We start from the raw sequence: 10,622 nt of genomic DNA on the forward strand, positions 1-10,622 counted from the left end.
ACGTCCCGAAACGCTCATTTGGGGTTCCAAAACGCTCATTTTGGGTCCTAAAACGCTCATTTTTTTGTCCCAAAATGACCGTTTTGAAATCCTAAATGACTTTTTTGGGACATTTTTATTTTTCTCTCTTTTACCCATGTGCGTTCCGAGACATTTTTAATTTTCTCTCTCCTACCCACGGACATTTCAAAACATTTTAAAAAAAAATTCTCTCCTACCACATGGCATGACACGTCGATTTTGGACTTATTTTCTCTAAAATTTTCGTTGAATGTATCATTTTTCATCTAATACTTATTAAATAACTAATATAAATTATAAATATATATATATATATATAATTAAATAATTATCGGTAGAAAAATAGTTGAAGTATTAATTATTAAATCGTTTAACCGATAAAATTTGGTTAACCACAACTATTAAATCGTTTAATCGGTAAAATTCGGTTAATCAGAACCGTATAATCAAGTTAACCGATAAACCAGTAAAAAAACGACAAGCTATTAATTCGATTTGGTTGCCGATTTTTTTATTTTCTTTCACAACCCTAAGAGGGGATCCATGAACAACAAATGCTTCCACTTCAATCCAGGGCCACCCCCGAAATATGGGTGTCTTAGACAAAAGTAAAATTTATTCTTATTTTTAGCTTGTTATATTGAAAACATTATTAAATTTATATTTAGTTTAATACAAGTAATCTAATTTAATTATTTAAATCAACTAAATGTTATAAAAAAAATTAATTAGGTTATAAGTTTAAAACTTAGTAAGGCAATTTTGTTTTTTAAATTAATTTTTTTATAAGGAACTGGATGGAGGGACCTGCCTAGCTTGCTCACCCTCTTGGTCTCTTAAGTCGATTTTTACCACCAACTACTTTAGTTGTGTTTTTATTTTAAATTATGTTTTCTCCCCAATGAAATGATCTGGATCCACATCCATGGTCATCCGCTTCCATTTAAATGGTTTCTAGTAGAAATCGAACTTGTGATCCTTTGGTTTTTCAGGTTGACTTATTTCAATAAGCCACTCTTATAAGTAAATAAGTCTCAACTCTAATAAAAAACAATTTAAAAAAAAAATATATTTATAATATTTTATAGGTTAATCTAGTTATAGATCTCCATTCTTTAGCTCAGTCAATGAAGCTTAAAATTCATGAACAACAAGACTAATTATATTTTTTACAATGAGAAAAAAATATACAAATCATTGCAGTCACAGAACGTAAACGTAGAAATGTAAGACGTTTGTAGATCGTTAAAAGAGAACACTAACACATTAATTTTGGAATCAATTATTAATGTCAAATGTTAATAGTCTAAGACGCGCATAAAGAAAATATGTTGTATAATCTTGGCTCATATATTTACACCTAAAATAACACGACGCAAATAAGATTTTAGCCTACCAAAGACACAATCTCCCCCTCTACCTTCGTCCTCGTATAATCTACCAATATTTTTCTACCAACAAATTTCTAAGACGATATGCAAAGATAAGTGACGATTCGGGCAAGCGTTCTTCTTAGACATATACATAGATAAATTCGCTGCCCAAATTGAATTTAGATCTCATTGCCATTTCTGCTAGGCAAACTCCAACTACCGTATAAATATAATAAATACCCGCGATCTAAAGAGTATCACATTGAGAAGAGAGGTGGGGTAGTTAAGTAATTATAACTTTTAAAAATCAGTTTTTTTTTTTTATTTCATATCAAACGGTTTTTTAAAATTTAAAAATAAACGGTTTTTTAAATACACCACAAATAAAACTCGCTAAAATAACAAAACAAACAATAAATATTTTATTCAACAACAATTTTGGCCTCATTTATTAACTATTATACAATATGCTGCTTAAACATATTTTAGAAATTAAAAAAAAAAATCTAAACCAAACTAAAACTAATTAAATAAGTAAATTAGTATTTTAAGACAAAAATAAAATAAAATAAAATCTGGAAGATAAAAAGGAAAGGGTAAACAAGGAAATAACTGAAATAATATATTAATAATATATTGGGCTGATATCCGAAATCTTCTTCATCCTTTTGAACCCTAATTTTTCATTTTCTTTATTTTTACCTTCCATCGCCCTTTGTTTTAGTTCACGCAGTTCCTCCCGCCTGTTTAAATTCTCAATACTTTATTTTTGCGCCTTTTCCCTCAATTTATATTTCGTGATTTGTTCCTTGCCGAATTTCGGATATCAAATTCGAATCAGGATATTTGATCTATTTTGGAGTTCTTGATCCAACATGTTCTTCTTCTGCCAACTTTGATCAATCAGGTTTCTTATTTATATGTTAATCTTTCTTCCCTCTTTGCGATTTCAGAAATCTGAAGCTAATTGGGTCTTTGGTTACAGTCTTTTTTTCAGGGGTTTACAGTGTTGATTATGTCCGATATGGACCAGTTCAGTTTAATCGATAACAATGGTTTAATCGATAACAATGGCGTCAATGATCAGTCGATTCAATCACCCCAAACTATGCCGATAGGGGAGATGCCGAACATGCAATTGCCGTACACTGATGATACATCCACGGTGTATAAGCCTTTGATGCCAGGAACTTCGCCGCCACCACTATCTTCTCCAGCACAGGTTTACCAACCTGTTGGAGATGACTCTACTTTGCCTGACCCAGATACTAGCATCCCCGTCTCTACCGATCAGGCCAAGCGAAAGCGTGGGAGGCCGAGGAAATATGCTCTTGATGGATCCGCAGTTCCCGGCGCCGGATCTTCTGATCCCACTGTCAAGCAACAGGCCGTTATTGGATCCGGCGGTTTACCGTCCCCTTCTACTGGGAAGAAAAGGGGCCGGCCACTTGGGTCAGGACGTAAACATCTTCAAGCTTTAGGAGGTATTACTAGATTCTGATCTGATATTTGCCTGAATTAGGAGGAGGGTATATTACAGTACTAGATTCTGATCTGATTTATTTATATATATTTTATGCTAATGTTAATCCATATAGTATTATTTAAATGAAATAAGAACTGATATAAGTTTATTCTTCATATAAGTTCATGTTCTGTTGGGTGGCTAAAGAAATTTACTAAACATGTTGACCTAGCTAGCATATTCTGGAATCAAAGCAGATTACTTTCTTCTCTTTTTGCAGGCATACCACCATCATCATCATCATCATTATCATCATTATCAGGCAGGGGTAGTGGGTTTACGGCTCATGTAATCATAGTTGAAGCAGGAGAGGTGATTTGCACAAATATTACTTTTGTTAGTGTTGATATGAGTGTTTGATATTCATTTTGGAGAGAATTTTGGTCATTGGTTTAACAGTTCATATCCTTTAGGATTTTTTTTTCTAGAAAAAACCTTGTTTGATCTAGAGTGAGTTAAATGACTCGACATTTAAGATGTTACAGATAAAGGGTGTAGGTAGTTTGATTAGTAAAAGTTTGTTTGTTTTGTTGGGTGGGATGGCAGGACATAGCTTCAAAGATATTGTCGTTTGCTGAAAGTGGGTTGCAAGCTCTGTGTGTCATCACAGCAACTGGCGCAGTATCGAACGTGACAATTCGTCAAAATTCTTCTACACCTAGTGTAACTGTGTCATATGAGGTTGGTTGTCTTAATTTGGATATACCCTATCCTATCTTAATTTACTTGCTTTTGTGGAAGTAATAACAATAATTTTGTTTGGTTAAAACAGGGGAGATTTGAGATAGTGACTCTTTCAGGGTCATACATAGTTTCAGAAATTGGTGGTCAGCGTAACACAAGTGGGGGTTTAAGTACACTGTTAGCTGGGTCTGATGGTCATGTTTTGGGTGGTTGCATAGCGGGACATCTTATTGCAGCATCCACAGTACAGGTATGTGATGATTGCAGTAAAAAAATTGAATCTTGTAGTAATTCTAATGTGGTGGTAAAACTTTTATCTGTCATTGCATTGCATAGTAATTCTAATGTGGTGGTAAAACTTTTATTTGTCATTGCATTGCAGTCCAATTAAGTTGCTAAATTTTCAACAATTGCTTTATCTTTTTGGTTTTGAATAAAAAACAAACAAAATTATAGATGGAAGTGAGAATATTAACAATGTTGTTTTTGTGCACAGATTGTTGTTGGGTGTTTCATTCCAAAGAAAGAATACCCTTGGAAGCAAGCAAGGCAAAGTATAGCTGCTGCTGCTGCTGGTGGAAGCTCAACTTCGCGTGGAACTATGAGCGAATGCTCGGGTGGTGGGCCTGGAAGTCCACTTAATCAGACTAGTGTTGGTGGTGGTGGTGTTGTTGGTGGACCGGAAGCTCCAGCATGGCATCATAATCATCATCTTCATGATGGAAATAGAGAGGAGCAACAGCACCCTTGGTAGACAACTCTCAACTTTTTAAAGAAAAGAAGAAAGAAGAAGCATCCATTTCCAGCCAAAAAAAACTTTAATGCCTTAGATGATGATGATAGATATATATATCTTTTAATTTGCTTTGGCTAACTTTATTTTGCAAGTATCTCTCTCTCTCTCTCAATTGTTGTCCAGATTTTTTCTTTAAGATTTTAGATTAGAACTATTTACAATTTTCTCTATTCAATTCAAGAAAGTTAATATCAGTAGTAATGTGTGTTTGGTGGGTTCTTTCAATCCCATTTTTAAAGGCATTGCTTTAACCTATTCATTATTTGATTTTTAGGGTAATTTTTATTGTTGGTTGATATTAATATTAAAGTGACTACAATTTTTTTCTTATATATGATAAGAGCATATATATATATATTTCTGTGTCAATCATATTGAGCTAACACCAGTTTGTTTATCTGCTTAAGAAAAAAGGTTTGGTTGATTTTAATATTATGATCTGCTTAAGAAAAAAGGTTTGGTTGATTTTAATATTATGATCTTAGTTGTACTGTTTCATTTCATATTTAAAAATAAAATTTTAAGTTCTTATGTTTGAAATTTTTGTATGATTTTAGAAAATTAATTGATTTCTTTATTGAAAATGAAAGATAACTTAGTGGCACTTCAAGAGTGAGCTAGAGAGGTATACTCTAATCAAGAAACCTCAAATTTATATAATCTAAAAACATTGAAGTACAAACTGAAAACTCTATTGTATTTATTTATTATATTGTGAATATATAGAGAAAAAGTGATTAAAGATGTTTTCTCATACTAATGTTAATAAAAAAATGTAAGTCAAAAGGATTAATTTATCAAAAATTGGTTACTAAAACGGTAAAGTCAAACTAAAAATTAATAGGAAGAAAAATGATGAATAGAGGGTACTCATTTTTTTTTATGAAACATAACCTTAGATTTTGCGCATAATCAAACTCATTTGTTAAGATCCACATAAAATATATCATAGCAAAAATATCTACTCTAAAAACTATGTTAAGTTTTGGAATATGTATCTCTACTGTCATCTTTTTTTTTTTTATAGAAAATGAATCACGTGGGTTAGAAAATTTAGATTCTATTATAAATGATCCATATAACCATTTAAGTTGATTGAAAAAATATACAAGTTGAAATGGAGTTACTAATTGCACTTATTCAATATTTTATAAATAAGGTGAATAAAGAAAATTAATTTTATTAGATGTGTAAATGGATATCAACTGAACAAGAACATTTTTTATTTTTTTGATTTTTCAACATATTAAACAAATGAGTGTTGCTAATATTATTGACAAAGAAATGTATTTGGTCTTAACATAGAGAATATCCTCTTAAATATACTCAACATTGTTGGTTGAGGTTTATTTTAAAAATCATAGTCACTCTAATATTAATATCAACCAGCAATATGAAAATCAGTTACGATTCGAACAATATAAAAATAAGAATCGGTGATGAGGAAGAAGATGGTGGCGCTTCAAAGAAGATCGGCAACAATTCAAAAATGATTTGCAGAGAAGAAAATTGAGAATTTTTTTTTTCTCTTATATAAAATCACATTTTACCGTAAAAAAATACCTTCAAAATATTATGTCAAAACAGAGTCAACCATGGATGAGTTTAGGTTGTCATGAGTTAATTTGTGAAATAAATTGACACGTGTATGAGTAAAATATACATAGAGAATTTCCTATTAAATATACTCAACATTGTTGGTCGAGGTTTATTTTAAAAATCATAGTCACTCTAATATTAATATCAACCAACAATATGAAGACCTCGAACAATATAAAAATAAGAATCGACGACGATGAAGAAGATGGCAGCGCTTTGAAGAAGATCGACAACAATTCAAAGAAGATTTGCGGAGAAGAAGATGGAAGACAATTTTTCGTAAAAAAATACCTTCAAAATATTATGTCAAAAGAGAGTCCATGGATGAGTTTAGGTTGTCATGAGTTAATTTGTGAAATAAATTGACGCGTGTCAAATAATAAATGAGTTAATGCAATGTATTTAAAAGTAGTAAGACCGAAGTAATTGCATGCTGGACACGAGTTTTGGACTGTCCAGTCCCGCTAAAAAAAAAAATCGATTTATTTTTGTGAATTTAAGTAGTTTAAAAAATTGATAAAAATATTGTCTATGAGAAATTTGAATCTATAATCATATAAATTTTTATCTTTAACTACTAAATTATACTATTTAAAATTATAATAAAATCAACTAAATATCTTAATATTTTTAATAAAGGAATTGCCCCTAACCCATAAACTTACCGGACTTACTCCAGTACCAGTTTGGCTCGAATAAGAAAGTACTAAACAAAAACAAACTATAGTAAGAGTATTAGCATTTTATAAATCGGTTTGGCTCGAATAAGAAAGTACTAAACAAAAACAAACTATAGTAAGAGTAGTAGCATTTTATAAATCTTCATTCTCATATATATATATATATATATATATATATATATATATATATATATATATATATTATTATTATTATTAATTAAAACAAGCCCTTTTATTTATTTGTTCAGTCTCTTTTAAAAACAATTTTTTCTCTATTTTTATTAAATTATATTATTTTTTAACTTAGGATATTAACTAATTTTAAAATTTAATAACATAAAGAAAAAACAAAATAGCTTTAATGGAGTCGGATGGAGAGGGAAATTTGACAAAATGCTCTTAAAAAGTCTCTTAAATACGCTGGTTTGCGCAAATGACCACTTCACATAGGAGGAAAAAATAGCAAATCAAGGAGGTCATACTTCACTTGGCTGAGTGGGATACATGTGTCTATACTGGTAGGATCGAAAAAATAGCAAATCAGGGAGATCATTACAGTATCCGAACATTTCAACATATGGGCATTTTATTTCTAACTTATGTCATACTACTTTGACAGACAGACAGACTATGATGGAGATCACCATCACCTTCCAAGCTTATTACTTATTGGGTATTTTAGTTCATTTGTTGCATTAATTGACTCGTAGATTTATGCAGAAACATGGATGTTTCTTCAAAATTCACAGACGACAGAGAGATCATGCAAGGCTCGGCTCGATGCCATTGCATTAAATCAGAAGGAAGTCAACACGAGCTTTTCATTGTGTTAACATGAAAAACTGGACTTCCAGTTCCAGAGCAAGGAGATGCAGAAGAACTGGATATACTTCCAGTTCCAGAGCAAGGAGCAGAAGAAACAAATGGTTGAGTAATGGTGGTGCGCCAATTCATTGTGTTATTGGAAAGCTGGTGGAAGGAAGCTGATCAATGCGGCCCCTCAATTCAGTTGGGTGGAGCCATGAATCTGGACTGCTTCTAAATTGGTGTGTCTCGAGGAGATTGATTTGAAACCAAACCTAACCTAAGAACAGTTCTTCCTGAAACTATGGGATCTCTGCTAACCCTAGAGAAACTAGATATCAAAACCAATAACAAAGAAGAACTTCCACTCTGCTGAAATAACTACATTGTGCTTGAAACACAATAAAGTCTGCTCAATTAAACTTTCTTTGAATGATTACAGTTTACCAAACACAAACACTATCTCTTCTTATTTGTCAAACTCGATACAAGATTATAACTAAAGAACCCATGTTACAGCCTTACAGGTAAAAAAACAAAAACCGCAGGCAAAAGAATAAAAAAATAATTGAACTTTTTAGCACCTGTATCCATCCAAAGAATCAAGGAAGGATTTCAAACATTTGAGAGTGCGTTCTCAATCTGTTCCTCAATCGGCGTCATAGTTATACAAAAATTGGCTACTTTTCAGGTAGAAACCTTTTCTGCTCTATCTATGGGAATGCCTCCACTAGTTGGCCTGAAAAGTTCAAATGTAAAACTTCTCTAAATAATGTAAAAAAAACAGGTAAGAGTCAATTCATAGACTGTGGTTAGTTAGTAGAAGGCACTTACAGTCCACTTAACACCTTTATGGTGTCAAAGAATAACCACTGCATTGTCACTACAGGTCCGACCAGCATTATTCTTATTGGTAAACTTCTAGTAAATAAGTTAACAAATCCTATTCTCTTCACCGCCTGAATTCAAAAAGACCAGCTAAGAAAACAATTGAATTTTTTTAAGGCAAGTTCAAGTTATCATCGAGAAACTCTACCAGCTTGAGGGTTTCAGATTTTCTGTTATAAAGAGCTGAAACAATGTTGTCAGCCGGATTAGAAATAATGCTTCCTACAGAACCAGCAGCATAGCCAGCTAAACACGATACACCAAGTTGCTGAGCTTTAGAACAATCCTCCTTTCTTTTTTGGAGAATATTACGATATATACAATTAACTGAGTGCTCAAATGTCGAAAACATAACCATCGAGACTGCATGACAAGAAAATGTCTTAAAGTCTTAAACTAAAGAACACATGCATTAGTTGTTTGTTTGATAACTTAAGATAAAGGAAATTGAATTATAACTCCAATGGAATTGTATATGACATTTTAAAATTTCAATTCCATCATTCTCACTTCAAGAATACATGCATAAATACACACACACACATGTCATGAGAAGGTTAAACTATGTTTGGCTCAGGCTGAATTAGAATTGGAAGGGGGTCCAATTCCAAATCATTTGTTTGCTTTATAACTTAAAATAAGGAATTGGAATTGAAAATGTATACGAGTGTTTTAAAATTTCAATAATTCCATCATTCACGCTTCAGAATTGCAATTCTATGCGCTTGAATGTGGGCAGTTCATACATATCCAAACATAGTCTAAGAGAGTGTCGAATTACATGGAAGATTTCGACCCCATAGAGGTACTAGGCCTCGATAAAATCTGCAATCATGATTGTAAGACAATAAATCATCACAAGTGAGATAGGACTAGAAAACAATTTTGGGAGTTCAAAAATAATACATACCCATGTAAGCCTTCTGATGCATATAACTTAGGAACTCCATCAACTAAGCCTTTGGCAAACCAAGGCTGCGTTTGGACACGAACTTTAATAGCCTCAAACGGGCATAGAGCCACATTGGCAATCACTTCTGCAGAAGCACTACTAACAAAGTAGATTAAACTCCTTGGTTGTTCTACCAGCACATTGCCGTATATCTTCTTAAAGTATTCGTACATTCCAAACCTGCAAGCACCTTGAATCCCATACCCAAAGAACTTTCCAGCCCAACCTCTCCAAAAGGCTGATGGACCTTGTTCTCTTAATAGAGTTGAAAAGCATGTGTATATGCTATCATATTTAACAGGATTCACCTAAAGAACAGATCTAATGTATTTCATAAATCAGGCAATGAGCATGGACATGTTACAAAGCTCTGTATGTACAGGAAGCTTAAAGAACTGTTTTTTATCAAAAGAAGTCTCGAACTCAACCTCTAAACCATCAAACCCATGCCAATTCTTATGGGTAGAATTTAACACTAATTTTCAAATTCAACAAGGAACTCCAAAGACAAACAAATACTGAAAATCAACTGAAGGGTGAAAGGAGGGGAAATCTAACAGCAAATATATGTTCTTATTTAAACAAATCTATATGGAAACAAGAAAATCAAACGTAGATTCGATTGTGTAAAGCAGAAACAGATAGATTACCTGCATGTTGACTTTGAGGACATCGAGAGGAGTGGTAATAACGTGAGTAGTTCCAGCGCTGAGCATCCCTCCAATGGTGCAGACTCCATAGTAAGCCGGCGAGAATTCGTCGCAAAATTTTCCTTTCGCTCCATGTAATTGATCGCTCATTCTTCGTTTTTCGCCGCCGATTAGAAACTCAGACGACTGTCTTCTTTTATTAATAAAGAATAAGAAAGTAGTCCTTGAACTTTTATACACGTACATATAAATTCTAAGACTTTAAAAATTGGTAAGATAGTAAGAAATAATAAAGTTAATAAAACAATTTTTATTATAAAACTATGTATGCATTTACCTGCGCAATTCGCAAGATAATTGCTCGTTAATTGGTATTATACAGTGGGATATCATGTAATTTGAATCTTAATAAGATAAATATAAGTAAAATGTTTATTTAATGTACTATACAATTAATGAAATAAGATGTTAATGCCTAATTAATGGAGTTAAGATGTAAATGCCTAATTAATGGATTTGGAACTATTCGGTTTGGTCAATTTTTTCATAAATTTTTTTATCATAACTGTTGATTCACGGTTCAATTTAGTCGGTTATAAAATCAGTTAAACCGGTTTAACAGTTTAATAGTAGAAAATAATAAATATATA

The 10,622-nt window shown here is 32.2% G+C and overlaps 2 protein-coding genes across 2 annotated transcripts; one reads left to right on the forward strand and one right to left on the reverse strand.

Annotated features, from left to right (window-relative positions):
* Positions 1–2,075: 2,075 nt before the first annotated feature.
* Positions 2,076–4,593, forward strand: LOC124915629 (AT-hook motif nuclear-localized protein 10-like). The gene is made up of 6 exons (XM_047456384.1): positions 2,076–2,301; positions 2,380–2,878; positions 3,140–3,231; positions 3,466–3,600; positions 3,692–3,853; positions 4,100–4,593. Exons 2-6 carry the CDS (start codon positions 2,410–2,412, stop codon positions 4,355–4,357), a joined length of 1,116 nt encoding a protein of 371 aa, XP_047312340.1. The 5' UTR covers positions 2,076–2,301; positions 2,380–2,409; the 3' UTR covers positions 4,358–4,593.
* A 3,225-nt stretch (positions 4,594–7,818) lies between these two features.
* Positions 7,819–10,163, reverse strand: LOC124915255 (mitochondrial phosphate carrier protein 1, mitochondrial-like). The gene is made up of 6 exons (XM_047455939.1): positions 9,973–10,163; positions 9,281–9,630; positions 9,152–9,195; positions 8,519–8,733; positions 8,317–8,441; positions 7,819–8,221 (listed from the first exon to the last, which is right to left on the reverse strand). Exons 1-6 carry the CDS (start codon positions 10,120–10,122, stop codon positions 8,170–8,172), a joined length of 936 nt encoding a protein of 311 aa, XP_047311895.1. The 5' UTR covers positions 10,123–10,163; the 3' UTR covers positions 7,819–8,169.
* Positions 10,164–10,622: the final 459 nt, after the last annotated feature.

Source organism: Impatiens glandulifera, chromosome 9, assembly GCF_907164915.1.
Source record: "Impatiens glandulifera chromosome 9, dImpGla2.1, whole genome shotgun sequence".
Lineage (NCBI taxonomy): Eukaryota > Viridiplantae > Streptophyta > Magnoliopsida > Ericales > Balsaminaceae > Impatiens > Impatiens glandulifera.

Coding starts and splice junctions, on each gene's coding strand:
- LOC124915629 (XM_047456384.1), top strand. CDS start 2,410: ATGTCCGATATGGACCAGTTCAGTTTAATCGATAACAATGGTTTAATC. Junction 2,879..3,139: donor ACATCTTCAAGCTTTAGGAG/GTATTACTAGAT, acceptor CTCTTTTTGCAG/GCATACCACCATCATCATCA. Junction 3,232..3,465: donor TCATAGTTGAAGCAGGAGAG/GTGATTTGCACA, acceptor GTGGGATGGCAG/GACATAGCTTCAAAGATATT.
- LOC124915255 (XM_047455939.1), bottom strand. CDS start 10,122: ATGAGCGATCAATTACATGGAGCGAAAGGAAAATTTTGCGACGAATTC. Junction 9,631..9,972: donor TCCTCAAAGTCAACATGCAG/GTAATCTATCTG, acceptor TCTGTTCTTTAG/GTGAATCCTGTTAAATATGA. Junction 8,442..8,518: donor AATCTGAAACCCTCAAGCTG/GTAGAGTTTCTC, acceptor TTTTGAATTCAG/GCGGTGAAGAGAATAGGATT.